The 23672-nt window shown below is 31.5% G+C and overlaps 3 protein-coding genes across 3 annotated transcripts; 2 read left to right on the top strand and 1 right to left on the bottom strand.

Annotated features, from left to right (window-relative positions):
* On the top strand, positions 1-4258 carry LOC114369934 (protein NDL2-like). The gene is made up of 11 exons (XM_028327217.1): positions 1-183; positions 315-414; positions 610-707; positions 968-1056; positions 1322-1382; positions 1467-1553; positions 2134-2211; positions 2298-2354; positions 2466-2521; positions 3464-3599; positions 3714-4258. Exons 1-11 carry the CDS (start codon positions 124-126, stop codon positions 3954-3956), a joined length of 1065 nt encoding a protein of 354 aa, XP_028183018.1. The 5' UTR covers positions 1-123; the 3' UTR covers positions 3957-4258.
* Positions 4259-6683: 2425 nt separating this feature from the next.
* Positions 6684-7560, bottom strand: LOC114370285 (mitochondrial import inner membrane translocase subunit TIM23-1-like). The gene has a single exon (XM_028327588.1). It carries the CDS (start codon positions 7450-7452, stop codon positions 6898-6900), a length of 555 nt encoding a protein of 184 aa, XP_028183389.1. The 5' UTR covers positions 7453-7560; the 3' UTR covers positions 6684-6897.
* A 7274-nt stretch (positions 7561-14834) lies between these two features.
* LOC114372460 (trihelix transcription factor GTL2-like) lies at positions 14835-17361 on the top strand. Its single transcript, XM_028330025.1, has 2 exons — positions 14835-15352; positions 15751-17361. Exons 1-2 carry the CDS (start codon positions 14976-14978, stop codon positions 17117-17119), a joined length of 1746 nt encoding a protein of 581 aa, XP_028185826.1. The 5' UTR covers positions 14835-14975; the 3' UTR covers positions 17120-17361.
* The last annotated feature ends 6311 nt before the right edge of the window (positions 17362-23672 follow it).

Raw genomic sequence — 23672 nt, forward strand, 5'->3', positions numbered from 1 at the left:
CTGCCCGTAATTTGACACCAACGAATACGAAGAGTAAGAACTAAGAACTAAGAAGAGAAGAGGTTGGTCGTGAATATCAATATTAAGCAGTGTGAGGCATTTGTTGATGTATAGAGCGGAGCCATGGGCGAGTCAAGCGACTCTGTCTCCATTGACATTGATTTGATTCCTTTGGGAGGAAAGGTAATGGCACTTTAACACGTTACAAGTTTTTGAAGAGAACCATTCATCTCCAAGTTTAGCTTGTGTTTATGTGATAGTGTAATGGAACTGGTATCAAAATCATGTACTTATCATAGATTATGTTCTTGCAGGAATGCACGGTTAAAACTAGTAAAGGTTCCGTGTCTGTGCTTGTTTGTGGGGATCAAGAAAAACCCGCTTTAATAACCTACCCAGACCTGGCTCTCAATTGTAACCTTCTTATTTATATTGCTTTTGTTTGCATATATTTTCAATATGAATATGAATGAATTTCCTCACAAAATGTTCCATGTCTTGTCTATGCGATTCAGTGAAGATGTTTTGAATTAGAAGCAAAGCAACCTTTGTGTTTGTAGTTTTGGATTACTATATAATTACAATAACTTGATTTTGGCTTTTTTGCAGATGTGTCTTGTTTCCAGGGTCTTTTATTCTGCCCAGAGGCAGCTTCTTTGTTGCTTCATAACTTCTGCATTTATCACATTGATGCTCCGGGGCATGAGGTCGGTATTAGCATTCTTCGCCTTCCTTCCCAACTCATATAAAGCTCATCTAGGCTTTTCTATGTAACTGTATCCCTTTTCATTTTGAAATCTTCAACATGATTCAATGTTGAGGAATTGTAACTTCCTTGAAATATTTATGATTAAACAGTTATGTTAAATAACTTCTATGAAACATAATATAAGACCTCAACGATGCTGTCCTCTCCTTGACCTTGAGTATAATTTGACTCTTTTATAATTTTTAAGAGTTATTGCAGTTGGGAGCTGATGTCATTTCTTCAGATGAACCATTGCTCTGCGTGGATGACCTTGCTGACCAGATTGCAGAAGTGCTTGATTTCTTTGGGTATGTAGAGCATCAGTTATTCTAAGCATTCCCCTATTGTTTTAAAAGGAAGAATGTGATAACTGTTGGTGTCATGCACATTGTTTGTGCATTGCTGGATAATTTAAACCAAGGAAAGAGAGTACATATATATATATTAGTAGGTCTATGTAAAGGAACTTAAGTATTTGTTATTGAATACAATTTTAGATTCCTAAAACAAGCCTCTTTGATATTCTTACTTGGAATAGGATTTTAACCATTTTCCAAAACCCTCTTAAATTAGGCTAAGGGAGGTTCTGTGCTTGGGTGTAACAGCTGGTGCTTATGTCCTCACTCTATTTGCTGTAAGTTGGCATTTGTGAATTATAACTTAATCCACCATAACAATCTAGTATGGTAAACCATCGAGCTTTTTCCTAATTTGGCAGATGAAATACAAAGAACGAGTGCTTGGATTGATTCTTGTTTCACCTATTTGCAAATCTCCTTCATGGACTGAATGGCTTTACAACAAGGTTTAATCTCTGTCAGCATTGGCTTTTATCATATGCTATCTACTAAGTGTCTGTAACTAGATTAAAATTTTTAGTAGCTCATTAACTGACAAGGATACATAACTTTTTTGTATACAATAAAACAATATGAAAACTTAAGTCTACGATGTGTGTCTGACACAGCAATAAAAGTCCAGGTCAGCATCATTGGCTATCATATAACAATTCCTTAGATACCTTCGAAGTTGTAAAGCAATAAAATAAAAAGAAGAAAATGTTAGATTAAAATTTTTAACCTGTGATGTTACAAACTACAAAACAAAACACAGGTCATTAACTAAATGCAGAAAAATAAAAATAAGTTCAGAAATGGTAAAATCTTAATAAATAGGCATTACCACTCAAGAATACATTTAGTAGTCATTACCACTCATTAATGGCCATTACTACTTATTAGTAGTCATTCAATATTTGACTTCTTAATTCCAAAACTGATGGAGCATTTCATTTTCCGGAACGTACATACCAAGTTATTACAGAAAATTCATTGCCCTTGTAAACATAAGGCCTCCCTAAAGGTTTTTTATATCCATTCATGCAGGTCTTGATGAATTTAATATACTTCTATGGTATGTGCGGTGTACTGAAGGAATGTCTTCTGCAGCGTTACTTCAGTAAGGTATTCTTCACATTCTTCCCTTCATCCCTCATTATGAAGGTAAAATCATTTCTATATATGACATTACTTCTCTACATTTGTTATAGGAACTTAGGTGCAGTGTTCAGGGAGCAGAATCAGATATAATACTAACGTGCCGAAGGGTATTAACACATCAATTTTAGTAAATAACATACATAAGCCTTGTGTACATGCATAATTTGAATGTGTAGGATTCTAACTTGCTTATCCTCTTTTCTGGTCTACAATTACAGCTTCTGGATGAAAGGCAAAGTTTGAATGTCATGCGATTTCTCCAAGCTATTAATGTGTAAGTTATAATGTTTTTTACAACCATGATAGTTTTCTTTTACTTTCTCTTGGCTCCTGTTTTTTTTTTCCTGTACTTAGTTAATCCTGTTATTATTGATGATACTTTAAATATTCTTGAGATGATTCAATAGTATATTTTGGTGGTCTGTTTATGAAGTTCATGCAAGTTGTAAGAAAATTCTTTTCTACAATTAGAATTTGAAATAGAGGGCAAGCCGTAGCACAGTGGTAAAGTTGTGTCTTGGCCACGGTTGGTCATGGGTTTGAATCCGGAAACGATTTTTTTTGTTTATGCTAGGGTTCTTAGCGTACAATAACTCTCCCCGTATCTTTGCATAGAGAGAAAGCCTTCAAGCACCAGGGTACATTAGTTTTTTTTTTATTATTAGAATTTGAAATGGCAATAGTTGTTATTTTACGAGAGAACCAAATTCTATCCGATGGCCACTGACTTGGATTTTGTTTGGGCAGACTAACATGGGCATGTAAATGAATGGATGACAAAAGAATGCCATTTCTTGTAAGGATATTATACTATGACACTATCTTCCACATAAGGACAAAATTCTCCAGATGAAACTTCAAATATTCTTACCTTCAGATGATACTTGTTGGGTTTCTTATAAAGATGATACTTTAAAGTTAAATGTTCTTCAGATGATTCAATAGCATATTTTGGTGATTTGCTTAAGAAGTTCAAGTTGCTAGAATTCGACGTGGAAATAATTGTCATTCCATACATTATTCTACGGGAGAAACCAAATTCTAATCTGTGGCTACTGACTCGTTTGATTTTTGGCAGACCACCATGGGATTTTACTGAAAAACATAAAAAAATGTTATTTCTTATAATTTCAATAAATTTCTGAAAAATTGAAAACCTTGGCAAAATTGTTAATTGTTTCCGTGATGTTTTACCAAAGTGATTAACTGGTTGCAGAAGGCACGATCTCACTGAGGGTCTGAAGGACTTGCAATGTAGAACACTTATATTTGCAGGTGAGAGTAGTCCATTCCATGCTGAATCTGTGTACATGAGCACAAAAATGAACCACAAAATCTGCGCACTTGTTGAGGTAGGTTGTACATTCATTTTATGAGTCAACATATAACTTATACTCAGCAGCCTCCTTAAATCTAGTTGAGAAGACAAACAAAAATAGCATGATCATTTTGTAATACTTGCTCAGGTTCAGGCTTGTGGCTCACTAGTAACAGAAGAGCACCCAAATTCCATGATATCACCACTTGAGGGTTTCTTAATGGGTTTTGGCTACCACAGACAAACACATGCTGCTTCCTCATCAAGCAATTGTTCAAATCCCGCAAGCCCCACTAGCCATTATTCATGCATAGCACCAGAACTGCTCTCCCCAGAGAGTTTAGGAATTAAGCTCAAGCCCATCAGAACCCGTGTTGATGTTCAATTCTAACTTTATCCAGCACAATACAGCCATGGAGCGAGCTAAATCATTGCACATAATATAATATATAGCTAGTGTAGGATATATTCTTTGATTAATGATTATGTTGGTGGACTAGTTATATTTGCAAAAATGGCTGTTTTTCCTACTAATGTAAAACAGTTGGAGGTGTCTTACAGTTTACAATAGGACTATTCTTTTCCTAATGTTGATTTTTGAGATATCTCTCACCAAAGTCAATCTGTTCCGGAACTAAGCTGTACACCTTAACTTTGTCTTTTTTTGGTTAATAGTTTGTCATTCTTTCACTATTACTGTTTACGGACTCGTAATATTACCCATAAGCTGATTGAAATTATTGCATTAAGAAGTGCATTTAGGCTGCTTGCTCTGTTTAATGTTAAGCCTTTAACTTTAAATCAATAATGCATTTACGGACTCGTGTTGTATAATTAATCAATGACACAGGAAACAATCATTATCGCCTGACTAACATTGTCACTGTTTTTTGGACTATATCTATGGATGAAAGGTAATTTTCTCCGTTCCTTCTAGATGTTGAGGCAATATCTACCTGTTGGAAACCGTTACCGGTGAAGTAGGTTTTACATGTAAAAAATGATGGAATTTTCGGATGGATCCACGTTTTTCTATTTTTTTCGTTACAATTTTCTTCGGAAATTTGTTTTCTGAATTTGGTCTATTTTTCTTCCACGTTCAGTGATAAACTCACCTCCTTATTCTCAAACCAATGTTTTGATCAAAATTGGTTGAGCTCTATGATGGACAGATTCTATAAATAGGATGGGGTGCTCTCAGTTTTGTATCACCAAGCCTACTTCTCTATTCGAAAAAATAAACCATCTATTTTGAGTGAGTAAGGGTCTAGAAAAACAAAGTTGATTTCGGGTTCGTGCTTGCGCTACTTCGTGTTTGATCTGCGAGGTATGCTTGTGCTGTTTAGCTTCCGTTGTTTGATTTGAATATGTCATTTAAATTCATTCGCATGTTTAGATCAGTACGTGTATCTTTTACATTTGGTATCAGAGCTCATGTATGCCTTTGCCTTGCTCCTTTTTGGAACTATATGCCAATAACGTTGTTCTATTCAATATGGGTATTTCGTTTTGATGACTTTTAATTCAAACTAATATGAGAAATCTAAAAGAAATTGATGAACCTTCTGTGATTTAAAGTATTATTTTTTTCCACCATTGAAGGTAATCAGAAGCGACGATTCTATAATGTTTTTATTTTATTTTATTTTCAACCATTATTCTAGAGACACAATTCTGGAAGCTATATAATAGCCTTACGAAATGGTCATTCTGGACTATACATTGAATTATGGAATAGGGTTTCTGGAATACATAAAATATTTTTTATTGTTATTATTATTATGGAAAAAGCATTTCAAAAGTTATTTTTTTACTGTTATGGAACAGACATTTTGGAAGCTATTTTTTACTGTTATGGAACACCTACTTTGGAAGTTATTTTTTGTTGTTATGGAACACCTATTCTAGAAACTATCTTTTTACTATTATGGAAAATCTATACTAGTTTTATTATTATGGAACACCTATTCTGGAAGAACAAGAGTCGCGACATTATGAGAAGGGTGTCAGGGGAAAGGAGGTGGTGCAGGACAAGGGAAAAATATGAGCTGTCGTGGGAGGGAGAGGAGCCGTTGCTAGAGCTGCCGTCGTGGATTGAATGGTTTCTAAATGAGGAAGGTGTTAGGATTGAAAAAGAAGGTAGTAGCTCATTAAGGGTAGTACAGTATTTTCATACTAAAATAGAAGGTGCAAGGTACACATATCATATAAGAGTGCAGGATTCAAATCCTGTAAAAAAAAAATTGTACTTGGAAATTTGGACCCATGGAAACTGAGAGCCCACAAGGTTTTCGGGCCCGTAATAGTAGTGGTGTTCCACAGAGGAATGCAATTCTACTTTATTCTTATCTAACTTGAAATTTTAATAGAACCATGTATTTGAGTCTAAATTCAATTTGATAATATGAGTGTGAGAAAAATAATGTCAAATTGATTGTATAATGTAATGTATATAGTTAAACAGCATAATTAAATAAGTATACAACTATAACTAAGTTAAAAAAATTATATTATTAATACATAATTATTTCTAAAAATTATACTTTTAGAAAGAAAATAACGACATTAGACGGGGTGTATGTTTGATTTCCAGTTTAAAATGTTACAATGGGTATTCCAGGATAAATCCAACAACTAAAAATAAAATAAATATAAAAGAAAAGGTCTTGATTTGTTTGGCAAATGAAAACCAAACATGCTCAAGGTTGAAACAGCCGAGGATGAGTGGTGAACACACCCTGCATAATAGGACTAGCTAGCTCATTTTCATCATAATGGTTGTTTAACAGTTAACATAGTTTCATGTTCTCTATTCATGTCTATGACTCGGAGCACATTTTAATCCTGAATACGTAATCACATGAACACGTTAATAAAGACGGTTTCTAACTTGTCGCAAAGGAGTTTAATCGACCATACTCAACTCTCAAGGCAAGATTTCAAATGAAACTAACAAGCCATTTCTACACAAGACTGGCTAAAGAGAATAGAAAAGCAAAGCCAAAGCATACATAGTTGACACGACACCGTTTTATACGAAAATTACAGAGAATCCATCTCTTATAATCAGCCTAGATTAGAATAACCACGGTGACAATCAACAGAGAGGACGACAAGAAACACATTAAACAATAATTATAAAAATTCATGGTCACTTCTGTGCTTTAAAACTAAATACATGAATTTATGGAGAGGGTTTTACAAATTACAACTGCAATATGAAACGAATAGCAACAAACACTATAATGATAAAAAAAAAAGGAAGACAATTAATTCCAAAATATTAATCTAATTTGTACCACCATCCCCATGGTCGTTAACCTAATTGTTTCCTAGATCGGAACGTATCTTTTCAAAGCTTGCTTCCCGGAAACCGCGGCGGCGGCGGCGATCCCGCCGATGGCGCCGGCAATAGCGGCGGATCGGGGTCCGGCGGCGGCCCTAAAGAGCGTTCCGGTGCCGAGTCCGGCGACGGCGCTGTTGACGAGGTCATCGGTGCCCCTTAAGTAGGTCATCCCACTCTCGAGTCCCGCGAAGATGAGGCCCACCACGCCGAGCGAGTTCCCGAGTCTGCGACCCGCGTGGCCCCCCGAGTTGAGGACTCGGTTGAGTCGGATTTTGAGGGAGTCGCCGGACTCAGCCTCACGGAGGCCCTGGACGGTGCCCCTGGCGGCTCCGATCAAGGCACCGGCGAGGTAGCCGGAGCCAGTGTAGTATTGGAGGTTGTCGCCCCAGGAGCGGTGGGTCCTGGCGGCTTCTTCCGGGAAGAGGTGCTCCGGCGCGGTGGGGAGGTTGTAGAGCTTCTGGATGGGGACGTTGAGGTCCTGGTAAGGGTGGTAGACGCGCGTGTTGTGGTGATCCTTTGAGTTGCTTGAAGAATCCGCCATCGCCGCCTGGGAATGAAAAAATTCCAAGTCTACGAGAACAACGAAGGCGTGCGTAGGGTTTAAGGAAGATCAAGTCTCAAAGGGTTTTGTGAATACTATAATATAATGTTTTGTTTTTTAAGGCACCACTTGGTATTAAAATAAAATTAATCTTACTTGTCGTAAGTCGTAACGATTATGAACTCAGAAAAAAAAAACAAAAAAAAATCTTAACGATTATGGCCTGTATGAAATAGGAGGGATGAAAGAAAATATTTAATTTTTAATTTTTTGTTAGGTTTTTTAATTTAATATATAGGGGATAGGAAACAAAATTAATTAATTATTAATGAGGTACATATTGTCGAGTTGGAAAACCTATTTTCTTTTTTGTACTTCTTTAATGGGAAATGATAAATGTAAGAAAAGTTTTTTGGTTTTTTTTCATAATTACACCTTTTTTTTTACTTTTTTTCAATCTACACTACTTTGTAAATTAATTCTTAATATACACTATTTAGGACTTTTTCTCTTTTTTTAAAAAAAATAATTTAAAATATTATAAAATATAAACATTATATTATATGATTTTTTAATTGATTTTAAAATTACTTATTTATTAAATTAAATTTTATAATTTTGTTTTTTATTTTTTTAAAGAAAATATACCGATAAAGAAAAATAAAAAAATTGAATACAATTAGAGTATAATTTTTTAGTTATTTCGTATGTACTTTTATAGTTAAATTTATGTGTTGTTAATATTTTTTTTATGTTCATTAATTAAAAAAATAAGAAAATTAATTAGTAGTATTAAAATAAACTAAAAAATATAGTAAAAAATTAATTGATACATTTATCTTATACAATAAACATAAAATTTCAAAGAGTAGTAACTGTTATATTGAAAATATCTTTAAAAAAAATTTATTGAAAATATCTTTAAATAAAAATATATTGAAAATATATTTAAAAATATTTATTTAACAGTTATTTTTTCTGCTTAAGTGATAAAAATTGATATTTTTATTATTTATGGCTTGCAGATATAAAAAGAAAAGATTAAAATATCCAAAAGATAAATATGAGCTATTTTTAATAATAAAAATATTTTTAAAGATATTTAATCAGTAATTATTTTTTACTGTCACACCCGAATGAATGTTGCAAAAATATGAACAGGTTCAGGGGATCCTAATCCAAGGAGAAAAAAGACGGTAAAGAATCGTCCTGTTTCAACTCGTAATCCTACTCCTACTGGACGAACGAAAATGAACAGAAAGGTAGCAAAAATTGTAAAATTTATCGACAACATGGTCATAACATAGAAACAATTGTCTTAATATATATCCATCTTAAATTTTTCCTTAGTCAAAGTGTAATTGTTTAAGTATTTTATTGATAATGCAATATAATATTCTTCTATAAATAAATTGTTAAACAATTTTTTTTCATTTTTAGTCAAATCTAATGACATAAACAAAGTAATTATATTTAGTAATATAATTATATTAGAAAATTCAGATTTTAAATAAAAATATTCACCTAAAAAATATATTAAGTAAATTAAATAATAAAACAAAAATAATTATATTTAATAATATCATTTTCTTTAAAAAAAATAAAAAACAAAATTATAAAATTTAATTTAATAAATAAATAATTTTAAAACCAATTAAAAAATTATATAATATAATATTTATATTTTATAATATTTTAAATTAAAAAAATAAAAAAGGAGAGAAAAAGTCTCAAGTAATATATATTAGAAATTAAATTGTAAAGTAGTGTAGATTGAGAAAAAGCTGGAAAGATAAGATGTATTTACATTAAAAAAATCAAAGTTTTTTCGTGCAAAAGTAACAAACCATGATTTATATCAAATCACAACCTTTATTAATTGAGTTTTATTTTTTAAAAATATCACCCTTTCGTATTATATTTCGTGTAACTCGTGCAAGTTTTATTCCTATAATTCTAAAGAGTATAATGCATATGATGGGAATATTTTGCAAACCAATTTCTAAGATGAAAATATTCTGATGTTTTAATATGACAGTTATCTAGGATGAAGATATTTTTCTTCAAAAAAAAAAAACAGATGAAGATATTCAAACATATTTTTTTATTATTATTCATTGCATCATGGTTGTATTTTGTAAAACATATATATGCCATTATCTTTTACACTTATAGATAAGAAGGGAGTATTAAAGTCAGATTTTGTACACAGTTGTTAAAAAGATATTGATATTTAAAAAATTCTTCTATTTGAAAAAATATTACACTTTATGTTTAATATATATTATCCTCCCCTATATTTTTTAATCATAAAAAAATCATTGAATATGCTTCATAAAAGTTGAAAAATTAGTTGGGAGCTAAACAATTAACTGAAAATTAAAAAATTATCTTATTTTGATAAATTATTTGTTTAATTTTTTAACAAAAAAATATAAAATTACATAAATAGACATATTTATGTAATATTTTTATAAAATTTAAATTTGATTCTCTTGATAAAATATATTTTCTATTATTTATAACTTTATTACTAAATTAATTTTAAACTATTATAGTTTTATTTGTAAAATATAAAAAAAACCCACATATACTTATTATATATCACTATTATTATCATCATATATAATAAAAAAATAAGAAAATCATATCATAGGTAAAAAAAATTAAAATGATAAAATTTTACTTTAAACACAAGATTAAAAATGAGACCAATCCAAGGATAAATAAAACATACAAAAATTAAAAAATTATAAATTGAATTTATTGTCAACTTTTTCTAATAAATAGGACATTTTTTGTTGACAGTTGCTATTTTCCCCCCTTTTACTTTTTCTTTCAGATTTCCCCCAAATTATCGTCGTAATTCTCTCTATCCTTCTTCTTCGGTAAAACACTTTGTATAGTAACCCATCGGCCGCAAAATCTCCAGCCACTCCACTGCAGTGTCGACGCAGTTCCTGCTCATCGAAGGTTGAAGGTGCGTCGTGCTCCTCTCGCTGTCTTGGATGATTAGTTCTCTGGATTCACTTCCTCTTTGCGGTGGTTGTGGCGATTTTGGTATTTTGACAACCGAAGAGCATTTGAGGATTATGAGGTTTAGGGATGAGTACGATAATTTGAGAGATCCAATCGCGAATTTCACTGCTATATTCACATAACTGTTCAAGTTTAGCACTATTATTTTTGTTATAGGTATAAGGTTATTGCTCCAATGAATTATGGAGTTCTGGTTTTTGTTGTTGAATATGGTCGAATTAATTGGTGTTTATGTTTGATTTTAGCATTTTAGAGGAGAGGTTTGGTTACGTTGACGAAGAGTGTGTTCGAAGGGTAGTTTGGAGGAAAAAAAACCAAAATAAAAGAAAGGGAAAGTGTAAAAGTATAAAAGCGGAATAGAAATAGCAATTATCTTTTTTTTTTATAAAAACTAAAAGAAATATGTTTTTTTTTTTTTTTTTGTCTAAAGCTTACAAAACTTGTTATAAGTTTTAGTTGTTTTAGTCTTGATACTAAAATCTAATAAATTTTTAAGGAAAAAAGGGAATAAATATAAAAAAGTTAAAAATTAATATTTAAAAAAATATTATTTCAAATAATATTTTTATAAAAATACTAGAAAATATTAAAAAATATTCATTTACTAAATAACTAAATAAATTTTTCAGACGATAAAAAAATCTATAATTTAACTAAAATACTTTTTGTAACACACTCAATTACCTCCCTTCCTATTTATTGATATGACTTAAACTTGTTTAATAATCATATAGGAAAAAGTGAAATAAGTTGCATCTTACTCGATAATATCTGGGTTATCGTTCCGTTTGAAAATTGTTTATCTATGCCTCAAAAGCATTTGTTTAACAAATGGAAATATGTTGAATGATTTATAAATATGTAAACCTATAATTTCATGCAATTATTGTTATTGAGGAATAAAATGAAATAAAAAATGCATTTATTAAAGTTCAAATAATTTGTTATCATATTTTTATTATTTTATAAGTAAAGTTAAGTTACTTTTTTTTCATTACAATTTTTTTTATTAAAACTATTGTCTTTTAATTGTAAATCCATAAAAATTTCAAAAATTTATTAATTAAAATACAAGTAAGTATTTATTAATTAATCATCATAAATAATACATATAAACAACAACATAACATTGGTTTGTGTGAAATTTATCTTAGATTTCTTAAATTAGATATAATATATTTGAGTCTTACGAATGAATAAAAAATATGATTAAATTGAAAGATTTTATTGAATAAGATTCCTTAGCCTAGATAAACTTTTAACAAAGATAATGAACATTTGATAACAATCTCATGATTACCAAAAAATTAATTAATAATAAATAAATACACATTAAATTATTATAATAATTAAAACAAATAACCTTACAAATAAACCAAATTCAACCAAAGACAAAGGGTAAACAAAAAATATATCCATTGAAGATTGAAGAATTTCCTTGTGCATTGAAAAACAAGATGTTTAAAGGAGCTTTCAGCAAATGTGGTTGCATTTTTATTTAATAAATTCTCTATCATTCCAGGTCAACTCTTAGTAACACTTAACAAGCAAATGTGGTTGCATGATTATTATATGTTAGTTTCAGGACACAGTGGCATTCTAACAATTACGTTAAAGTTAAATATTTATAATAAAAAATATATGTGTATGATAAATACTCAAACTTAAAAAGTGTTTTTAATTTAAAATTTCCTACGTAGTCTCATCTTAAATATTGAGATATGAAATGAAGTGTGAAAATGGATTATCCTTTACATTTATTGACGGATGTGATTGGCTGTGTGTAAAATCCTTTTGATAGTGTATGCGTATTAATCTCATTTTTATTTATAGAAACTTAAAATAATATAAGCAAAAACACTTCCTCAGCATAGAAAAAAAAACAATTTGAAATTCATTCTTCTTCTTTTTTGCGGATTGCAGTTACGAAGTAGATATGAAAAGAAGTTGGACTTGAGGTTGGACACTAGAATTGGCATTGTACTTACTCTTCCTACCAAACCAGTAAAGTTGTAATTTACGGCCTAGGGTGTATCAGCGATCCAAGACCCATGACAGTGTACTTACTACTCAGTTATTATATTATCCACTAGTACTTGGCAAAAATAAAATAGGCCCATAAATACGACCCATTTATTTTAGTTTTGGGTATGTTCATGCAAGTTCGGCCTATAAATTCCGCCACCTTTTAATAATCAATTGTGAGATAAAATTGAAGGTTTGAAAGAGAAGACAAACCCACATCCACATGGAACCAAAACTTTAAGACTGGGTGCATAATTAAAAGAGAGAGAGAGAAAGAGAGACCCTTTTAACAAAAATGAATGCACATCCAAGCCCCTCACTGCTATGAACTATTGGTACAACTTGCAGCCATTTTCAGTCAAATAGGTCAAAACTCAAAAAGTAAGGGAAAAACTGGCAGGTAGACAGGTACCAAGGGCCAAGATTGAGCCAATGCAATGAGAAGAAGTTGCGAGTTATGACATATCTCTTTCCACAACTCATCGCAAGCTGGTTAACCACTTACCCCACCCCTTTCTTATTTAGCTCACCTCCTTCCTCCCAAATCCGAAAGTTTGTTTTTTTTCTTTCCTTTTAATTTTTTCTTCTTAATCATGTTTAACCTTAATTTCACCCTCAATATTCCAGCAATCACATGTACAACGCTTTCAATAATATATATGTCGGGGTGCAACATTATTATAATTAAGTTGCTCATTCTTTTTTTTTTTTCCTTTCTTTATTTCCATTATGTGTAGGTGCAAATACCAAAGTTTATTACATATTCTTTATGTGTTGGTGCAAATCTTAATGAAACGAACCAACCAAAGGAAGGAGGGGGGGAAAAATAGTGCATGGTGATGGTCATAAGGGGAGTCTTAAAGATGCAACAAGGTCGCAGAAAGGGGAAAGTAAATCGTTGAAGGTGGGGGGAATATTCTTATTGTTGGTGTTCATAGATCCAAACTATACATGTAATAGTAGGCCCAACATAACCATCAACAAATTGAAATGATATATTTTGGCTTCTTGATGATATAGTAGTATAGAGAGGGCAATGCATGAATCCATGACTCACACACACTGCACTGTGGTGAAGCTGTGTACTATAGCACTGTATCCTCTGTACCATGTGAAGATTCCCATCCTTAAATAATTGGTCCCAGCCTCTGCATGTTTTCACGTGTCCTGCCATCCTGATGCCGTTAATTACACCATCATGAGCATCAGCTACTGCATAGGATTCGAATGGCCCAGTGACAACCAAAACTATTTATTTCTTTCTTTCTTTTTTCCAAGTATCATTTTCCACCTCAGTCCTCTCCCTACCACACGCTTTCCACAAGCGCGTCCTCTTCAGTCTCCAATCATGCATGACATGATATAATAGACCACCCCTTCTTTTCTTCCTTTCTTCCTTTCTTTCTTTCCCTCTTGTTGAAGCAATTGCATTCATTTCCCCATTAAATACAAACCGGTAACACCATCACGCACACAATCGTCTTGTTTTATGGATTCACTTATCCTTTGTGATGTATATACTGGCGCCAATTATTCTCTCCTAAAGCATATCTGATTTGTGATGAGGGTGACACTCATATATCCCGGCTACTTAAAGTTTTTTTTCACCAGAAGGAATTGCGATGCTTGATAAAGATGACTTTGGAATTTTATTTGGAAATAGGAAAAGAGCTAAAAAGCACTCAATGTGCCTTTTTTATTTGTAACGTGATTTGATTGACTTGTTCAAGGAAGCCACATCTTCATTTAAGAAATGTTAATTACCAATCCATTAGTCTAAGAGTTTAACAATTATGTTTTTGATAATTTAAAATTATTTTATATTGTCATTATAAGTTATTGTTTAAATTTTTTTAAGATAATTATTTTAAATGTTAATTAATTTATCATATATAATAAATTATAATTAAATATCTGTGTAAAAAAAATTACCCTCGGTGTATAATTATTTTTGTCTTAATTTAAACATTTATTCAATCTATTATTAGTTAAAATTTATCAAAAATAATAAATTTTAACTAAATATAAAGTGTGTATCAGAAAAAAATTTATTGAGTAATATGAAACTATGTGATCTCAATTAACTTTATATGATATATAATTGAAGTTATTATTTTTTCTGATAAATTAAAAAAATTGTATGCATATCATATATAAATTTTTGTTGTTGCTAACAATCTTCTCGTTTTATTATTAAATAGAATATATTATTTGTTAGCTAGGGGCGTGAGTTCACTTTCTTCTAAAAGGGTGTGGTGGTGGGCTATCTTTTCCCTTCCATGCAAGGACAAATTCTTTGATAAATGTGAGAGAGAGAAAGACAGAAATCAGAGAGAGAGAGAGAGGTTGGTGCGTGGTTTGTAAGGTGCTTGCTTGTAGCATTTTGCTGATTTTAATTTACAGTGAGCACAGGAAAGAAGAGGGTAAAGAAGACAGAAGTGTTAACAGAAAACACAAACATGTTCGATGGAGTACCAGACCAGTTCCACCAATTCATAACTCCAAGGACCTCACAACCTCTTCACTTACCTTTCCCTCTCCATGCTTCAGGAACCCCCAATACCACCTTCCCTTCCAATTTTGATCCTTATAACAACCCTTCTCATCAATTGCCACTCCAACCCAACAACCTCTTGCACCCATTACACCACAAAGATGAAGAGAAGGAAGAAAACACAACCACCGTCCCAATGAACTTCGAAATCCAAAGAGATCAAAGGCAACAACTTCCTGAACTAATTGATCCCTGGACTACCGATGAAGTGCTTACCCTCTTGAGGATCAGATCTAGCATGGAAAGTTGGTTCCCAGAACTCACTTGGGAACATGTCTCAAGGTAATTAACTTAATTCAATCTTAATTTTTTTTACTGTTATTGCGTGCCCTTAACTTTTTTTTTCTTTTTTTTCTAAACAACGATCATCCAAAAAAATCAACGCAATAAATTCGTTATCAGAAAAACAATTATGAGCTGCACTTTGTGTTGTGTTTGATCAGTGTGGTTGCATCGTATGCTACCTAAAAACTTCATGTGGTAGACAAACGCACACGTGCACCTACACTTTAGCTAACACACTGACACCTTGACACACACACACACACACAAAAACACACAACCCAAGAGGAAGGAAGGGAAGTATTACGTGTTGAAGACAAAGGTGCTAATAGATGCTTTCATTCCATGGTTGTGTTTTTTTTTATTTTGGATTTATATAATTTATGGTTTGGGCGCAGGAAACTAGCAGAGCTTGGATATAAGAGGAGTGCAGAGAAGTGCAAGGAGAAGTTTGAAGAAGAGAGTAGATATTTCAACAACAACATCAATTACGCCAAGAATAACAATAATAGTACCAGCAATTATCGGTTTCTTAGTGAGCTTGAACAACTTTATCACCAACAAGGGAGTAGTGGTGATCATCTTGAAAAGATGACTCAGCCACCACTGCAGAAACAAGGCAGGATGGACCACCATGCATTGGAATTGGAAGAGGAAGAAGGGGATTCGAGAAACGTTATTGTTGACGCATCGGTGACAAAAATACAAAGCGACGAGGCACTTGCGGTGGAAAAGATCACAAAGGACCGCAAGAGGAAGAGGTCTGATAGGTTTGAGATGTTCAAGGGTTTTTGCGAGAGCATTGTGCACAAGATGATGACTCAGCAAGAAGAGATGCACAACAAGCTCCTTGAGGACATGATGAAGAGAGATGAAGAGAAGTTCACCAGAGAGGAAGCTTGGAAGAAGCAAGAGATGGAGAAGATGAACAAGGAGCTTGAGATGATGGCACGTGAGCAGGCTGTTGCAGGTGATAGACAAGCCAAAATTATCCAAATCCTGAACAAATTCTCAGCCACTACTTCGTCCCCTGCAAGCCACACCCTCAAGAAGGTAAACACCCACATTTCACAAAACCCTAATCCTTCACAAACAGAAAACCCTACTTTAAGTGTTGCACAAGACACACTGATTCCTTCTACTTCTTCTACTTCAACTCCAGCTCCAGCTCCTCCCCAGAACCCTAGTTCTTGTTCTCTAAATAGCCAGAATAATAATCATATTAATAATAATATTCCAGTAGAGAAAAATTCGATTTTGAATAAGGGGTCCTCATCAAATGAGAAAGACGATGTTGGGAGAAGGTGGCCAAAGGATGAAGTGTTGGCACTCATAAACCTGAGGTGCACCAGTGTGAACAACAACAACAACAATGAGGAGAAGGAAGGGAACAACAAGGTCCCTCTGTGGGAGAGAATCTCACAAGGGATGTCGGAGTTGAGATACAAGAGGAGTGCAAAGAGGTGCAAAGAGAAGTGGGAGAACATAAACAAGTACTTCAGGAAAACCAAGGATATTACTAAGAAGAGGTCCCTTGACTCAAGAACTTGTCCCTACTTTCATCAGTTGAGCAGTCTCTACAATCAAGGAAAACTCGTTCTACAATCTGAAAGCCACTTGAATAATACTCCACCTGATCAGAATCCCGAGCAAGTAAAACCAGATCAAACAACACAAGCTCATGAGTCTTCTTCGCAGGTGGGGTCTGGTAGTGGTTTCAGTGTTCAGCAACAGCAGGTACCTTCTTTGGATTTTGATCAGTTTTAATTCATTGATTTTTCCATGTTCTGTCACATAATAAGAAGTGTACCACCTCTTTTTTGTATTTTTGTTTTTTGGTTGATGCTGGCTATCTTTAATATAGCATATAAATTGATTGTGTATATTTGAAAGAACTTAGAATTTGGCGAGCACCGACAGCTATAGCTAGTTTGAGGAATGAGAACTATTAATATTTCTATTCCGGTGTAAGTGTTATTTTCATATATATTCTATTTTATTTTATTTTAGTGAGAGAATCAATTGATGGTTTCATATTTGTTTTAATGGGGAAGACATTGACCCTGTGAAAAAAATAAAGGAAGAGGAAGCAAAACATTCTTTGGGACATTCTTCACTTTTTTAGCTAGGGACTTGAACAACAACTAATAAAAGCTAAGGTTAAAAAAACATCAGTCTTTTTCGTCCAAGTATACAAAGTTTAGGTACTCAAAGCTAAAGTCCAGCCAAGATAAGTTTTTATCTCTAATAATGAAGACAATTTAAATTTTACTATTCTGGATAACTTTATCACCCCCCAGTAATAATGAATTTTGTACTCAAGTGCTAGGTGCCACATCCTTAAAATTTTAAAGAAATGAGAAAAACGAGTTTGTTTTGTATGAATTTATTAATACAATATGACCAATTGTGCTTTAATTAATAACTTACCATAAGTTTTCTTGCAATAAAGTTTCAGAAATAAATGTATTTACACAACAAAATTATACACATTTTTAAAAAAAAATACCAGAGAAATAAGTAAGAAATAAATTATATAATGTAATATATATAGAGAGTTATATAAATTTTTAAATAATTTTATTGTGTAAATAAAATATTTTATATGTTCATATGCATGTTGACGTGCATAAATAATGTTTGTTACTAGAAAGTAGACTTTAAGTAGTAATATCATGGACTCTAGAAATTTAAATATAATATTCTAACGATCAGTTGTGTTCTCATATAATTTAATTTACATAAAACTAAATCATTTAGATTTTATCAAAAATTGAAGGCATTGTGGTTAATTAGCCGTCAGAGAACTCAAGCAATTATGGGTTATGATTAAAATCATGCAATAGAATTCTCCTAATTCTTCTCAAATGAATTTCTAATTATTCTTCAATCATGCTTAAGTGATTGTTACGTGTAATTTTTGTGAACCAAAGGAAGAAAGATGCCTAGAAAAATCTAATTTTTCCATTTAAGTGTGGCACATGCTTACAAAATTACAATCCGTACAAAATGATTGCACGCTTAGAAAGTTAGAACCCATACAAAAAGAAATGATCAATTATCTTAAAAGTAATTCTCAGCAAAATTATTTTTTTAAATAAATATATGTATAAATTAAATTTGATTAAATTAATTGTTAAGTTAAAAGTTCTTTTTTAGTTTTTTTCCTAGTATTATTGGGTAAACATTTGGTTACCGAAAGATGGTGGTTCAATCAAGATTATGTTTTACAGTACATAAAGAGTTATGACATGACATCATTGTTTCAAATGAATGGTACTACACATATTTCAATTGATAGTTGTCAATGGGCATATATTTCCATGCCGAAATTATTTTTATTATTCTTTGTAGCTGCTTGATTGATTACTTCTGCTTATTTTAAAAATTTTAATGACTAATCCATTGATTAAATTATTTTTTATTTGGACATGGTAGATAATTTTTAACCTTTAATTCACCATTAACCTTTTTTATTCGAATAATATATTTTATTATCCGAATAAAAAAGAAATTAATGGATGGATTAGTTGTTGAAATTATTCTAGTTGTCCAAAATATTTATATAACAATTTAATGTAGAAGAGGGATAAGAGAAAAAAAGAAGAAAATATTAACTACCATGAAATGAGTATGATGACGAAAGATTAAAAAATTTACAAAATTATTGTAAATATATCATTAGAGGTCCAATGCTGGTTTTCTTTCTTTCTTAATTTCACAGGAGGATTAAGTATAGTGTTCCATGCTTTTAAATGTCCAAATAATATACTCTATTATCAATATTCTTAAAGTTAGAATTGTTAATTCGTGTTTGTTTTATCTGTGTGTAAAATTCCCTGATTAACGATAACTATATACGTGAGCGGGATTAGTTTTTGATTCAATGGGTTAAAAAATAGTCTTAATTTCTAATATAGGCAAAAAAAATGTTAGAATCGTTCAACAATAAAAATTTTATAATATTCAATAGCTATAAAAATAAGAAACTAACGTAATGAAAAGAAATTAACGAACAGTATTATGGCCACATGATTATATTTCTTTATGCTTGATTATGTTTATATTAAATGTTCATCTGAGTAAAGTGGTTGTACTTAGAGTTAAGAGTTTATGTAAATTTGTGAGAGTTTCATATACTCGACTAGTAAACTTAATTCGTAAACTCATAAGAGTTCATTTCGTATAAAAATAATAACAAGATATATATAAATAACATATTAATTAAAAATTTCAACACTGTGATAAAACAAAATAATAAATAATAAATTTCACAATACTTAAATAATCAAGTCTAGTAATGTATCACTACTAGATAATAACTTACAAATGTTATAATAGTGGTAGATCATTCTGATCGAGGATTTGATGTCATTAGAGAACAAGGATTTGATGTTAGTAATTGTGATAATTTTTTTATTCGAGAACAACACACTAAATGAAGGTATATTGAATATTAAACAGATAAAAAATAACCCAAAATGACTTACATTTTGGTCTAATTTTTTTAACTTGTTAACTCGTTGACTTGGTGGTAAATTCGAGAGTCTACCGAGTTTATTTATAATTTATAGAGTCTACTAAAAAGAGAGTCTACTACCGAGTTTATTTTAAAATTTGATTGAGTTCAATGTGTTTAATTATTCACCGACTAGTTGTTGTTAGTGATCAATACATAATATGTTTTGGTTCTAGCAATTAAGAATGATTTAGAAAATATATACATACTCGCAGTATATATGTAAATTATTTTATACATTCATTTAATTATAACTCATCATATATAATAAATTTGTTAATTTTTAAAATAATTATCTTAAAATAATTTAAATAATAATTTGTAATTGGATGACAATATAAAATTATTTTATACGATTCGTGTATAAAAATTAAACTATATATATGTGTGTGTGAATAAATAAAATGTACGTAGTATGGTAGAAACAAATCAAATACTTGTATCAATATTTACTTAAAAAAATACTTGTATCCATATCTGAAAAACATACTTTTATAGAATAATTAGGTATTCATATATCATTATTAAAAATAAACACTTAGTAGGTGGCTCTCCAGCTGACTGAAGTTGTATGGAATAAGTTTTTTTTTGCAGTGGTATTGATATGATTCGTCGGAAGCGATATCACTTGGTTAAGAGATACAAGTCACCACTACTTATGTTAATTGTTGTTGGAGTTGTATGGAACAAGTGGTTACAAAATATTTATGCATTCTAATGTGTATAAATATAATTTAACCATTTGGTTGGAGATCTTGTAGACATTGTCTTTGTAAGTAGGTTTGGGTACCCTTTATATCCTTATGTCTTAATTAAATTTTTCATATATGAAATATAGGTCGTTTTTAGATTACTACTTAACATTCATTATTTTTCAACCAAGTACCTAAAAAAATTTTAAGATTTATTTTACTATCTGTTGTTAGTCCCCTTCCATTAAGTGATTACGTGGCAGACGGAGTGTCACGTTATCACGCCTTGTTACTAACACCTTAGCATCACGTCATCACCTTCTTCCCTTTCTCCCCTTTTTCCGCTTCTCTTTTTTCCCCTTATCCAATTGAAAACAACTCACCTCATGCCACCAATAGAAAGCAATTCACCTCATTGATCCATCTTTTCTCTTAATCAACAATGACAACAACAACAACAAAATCATCAATAAAATTATCAACAACACAAGCGAGAGGGCACTAGTGCAACAGAGATGCAACGACTCACGTCCAAGCCCAGTCATCGCGCGTGCACACCATCACCTCCCAGATACACCTCTGTGTGCTCACAACAACAATGACCCAACCACCACATCGTCGTGCACAACTCCACCCTCACCACCTTTGAGTGGTCGCTAGTGACGACGAGTGCAATGATTTTCACGGACCTGGCATGGGTGAGAGGGGTGGAGACGATGTCATTTTGGAGGTGTTGGGAGATGTCGTTGAGCATTGTAGTGAGGTTCGAGGAGAAGGGGCGGCCTCTGACGACGGGCTCTTGGGCATGAAAGTCGCGTGTGGCGATGACAAGTTTCATGGCTTTAGTGATCTTTTGAGTGGTTCGGATGGTCCGAATTCATATGCGTAGCTCGTGGGAGCCGCAACGAACCGAAGAGAAGTGGGGTTTTGAGAGGAAAAACATTGAATTGGGGAATGGGGTTTAGGGTTAGGTTGGGTTATTTTGATTATTTTTTCTCTAGATAGGTGATATGATGTTAGATGGTTCTTTTCCATCATTGTTGTTTTGTTTGTCTGAGTTGACAAAAGTGAATGTAATAATGGTTATGTAGCTTGGTAGGTGGTGGCGATTGACGGTAGTGGTGGCACAGCGTGATCAATAGTGGTGGTTTCCGTTGGAGAAGGAAAGAATGGGAGAAAAGGAAGAAGGACAATGGAAATAAGGTGATAACGTGATGCTAAGGTGTTAGTGACAAGGCGTGATAACATGTCACTCTGTCTATCACAACATTACTCAACGGAAAGGGACTAACGACGAGTTGTAAAATGAAACGTAAAAATTTTCAAATACTTAGTTGAAAAGAATGAATGTTACGTAATAATTAATCTAAAAATAACTTATATTTCAGGTATGAAAAACTTAATTAAGTCTATCCTTATTAATCTATTTTTTATTGGCTGATATAAAAAAACGAGTAAACTTAGCTTGTTTATCTTTGTTAATCTTTAGATCGCAAAATTGTAGCCATGATTTTGTATCTATTGCCAGTGACGGTAATTTGGTATGCAATATAGTTAAGGTTGTGGTCTTGTCTAAATAAATTTCTTCAAAACTACTAATAAAAGAAAGAAAAGAATACAAAAATTGTATTTTCTTTATAAACTAAAATTATGCACATATAAAGTCCTATATTTTTTTTTACTACGAGGACATGTGAATTATCACAAAATCCTTCACCATCATACAAAATCCCTCATATTAGCTAGGCCTAAATATAGATCTCTTGTTCCTCTTGACGGTATGCAATCCACTAGCCTCTCCTTCGTTTTCGGATTAAGACTCCACAAAGTGTTGAACATTGGGCCCAATCTCATTGCTCTCACTAGTGACCAAAACAAATTATGGTCATTTGAAGAAAAATCAAAGTGTAGAGAAAAAGTATATTATTTAACGACCTCATTAAAATGTGTTCCTACAATTCTACTTGTTATTTTTTATCAGTTAATTATTAGTTTATTAGTTTTTATTAATAAAAGAGATTAAGCCTATTTTTTTTTCTTCTTTCTTAACTATAAAATCGATCTTATAACTTGCTACTTATCATCTTTTACATATAGCTCTTTTTGTTTAAAGAGAAATAGACGGAGGACGAGGAATAAGAAGAATATGGTGATGATGGTGAGACAAAAAAATTTTAAGATACATTACATGAGACAAGGTGAAATACTTCTTGCTCACTCTTTCTATTATAGTTGTGTTTAAATATTTTTATATGAATGTTTTTAAAATTAAAAATATTTAAAATTCTTATAATCATAAAAAAAAATTATTTTAAAAAAATAGTTTTAAAAATAATGACTTTCCATATAAAAATAAATCTATACATATAAATAACATGGTAAAGCTTTACTAGGATACAAGATTTATATGTTTGGTTTCCCTTTTAAGTGACTGCTTGTTTTATTTGATATTTTAATAAAATTAATTTTAAACCATAAAATATAATTAAGACATGTATATAAATTCATTTTAATCTCAAGTTTCACACTAAAACGTGTGTCGATCATGATTTGTAAAATTGATTAGGAGACTAAATGAAATGAACCCAATTAGCAATATTGTTAACAATTCTCACTAACATGTTTGTGATAATTAAGAAGTCATCATAAGAAAAAAGTATCAAAAAATTGGAATTCTTTCGTAAAAAAAAAGGTTATTGTATTCTAAGGGTATAGATTTCATAAGGCTAAAATCATTACATTACAAAATACTTCCTTTAAATGCCACAACCGTTTAAAATTTTAAGTTTTTTTTTCTTGGAAAAAAGGTTTTTTTTTATCAGTGAGAATAATCTTGAAAAAAAAAAGTTCTAGTTTTTTTTTGTTAAAAAAAAAAGTTCTAGTACATTTACGTAGGTGTGAAACTGTGAGTAAATATGTCAAAAGTAAGTCTATTCATTTATCAAAAGGATCCATGAATATAGTAAAATAATGTATTACATTCTTACATATAAAAAAATTAATTACACTCACTTTTTAAATGAATAATAAAAAAACATAACTTGACATGACCCATGACATTTAGATCAGTTATAGTAGGTTGAGCTATCAAAATTAAAAAGATTCTTAA

Source organism: Glycine soja, chromosome 10 (assembly GCF_004193775.1).
Source record: "Glycine soja cultivar W05 chromosome 10, ASM419377v2, whole genome shotgun sequence".
Lineage (NCBI taxonomy): Eukaryota > Viridiplantae > Streptophyta > Magnoliopsida > Fabales > Fabaceae > Glycine > Glycine soja.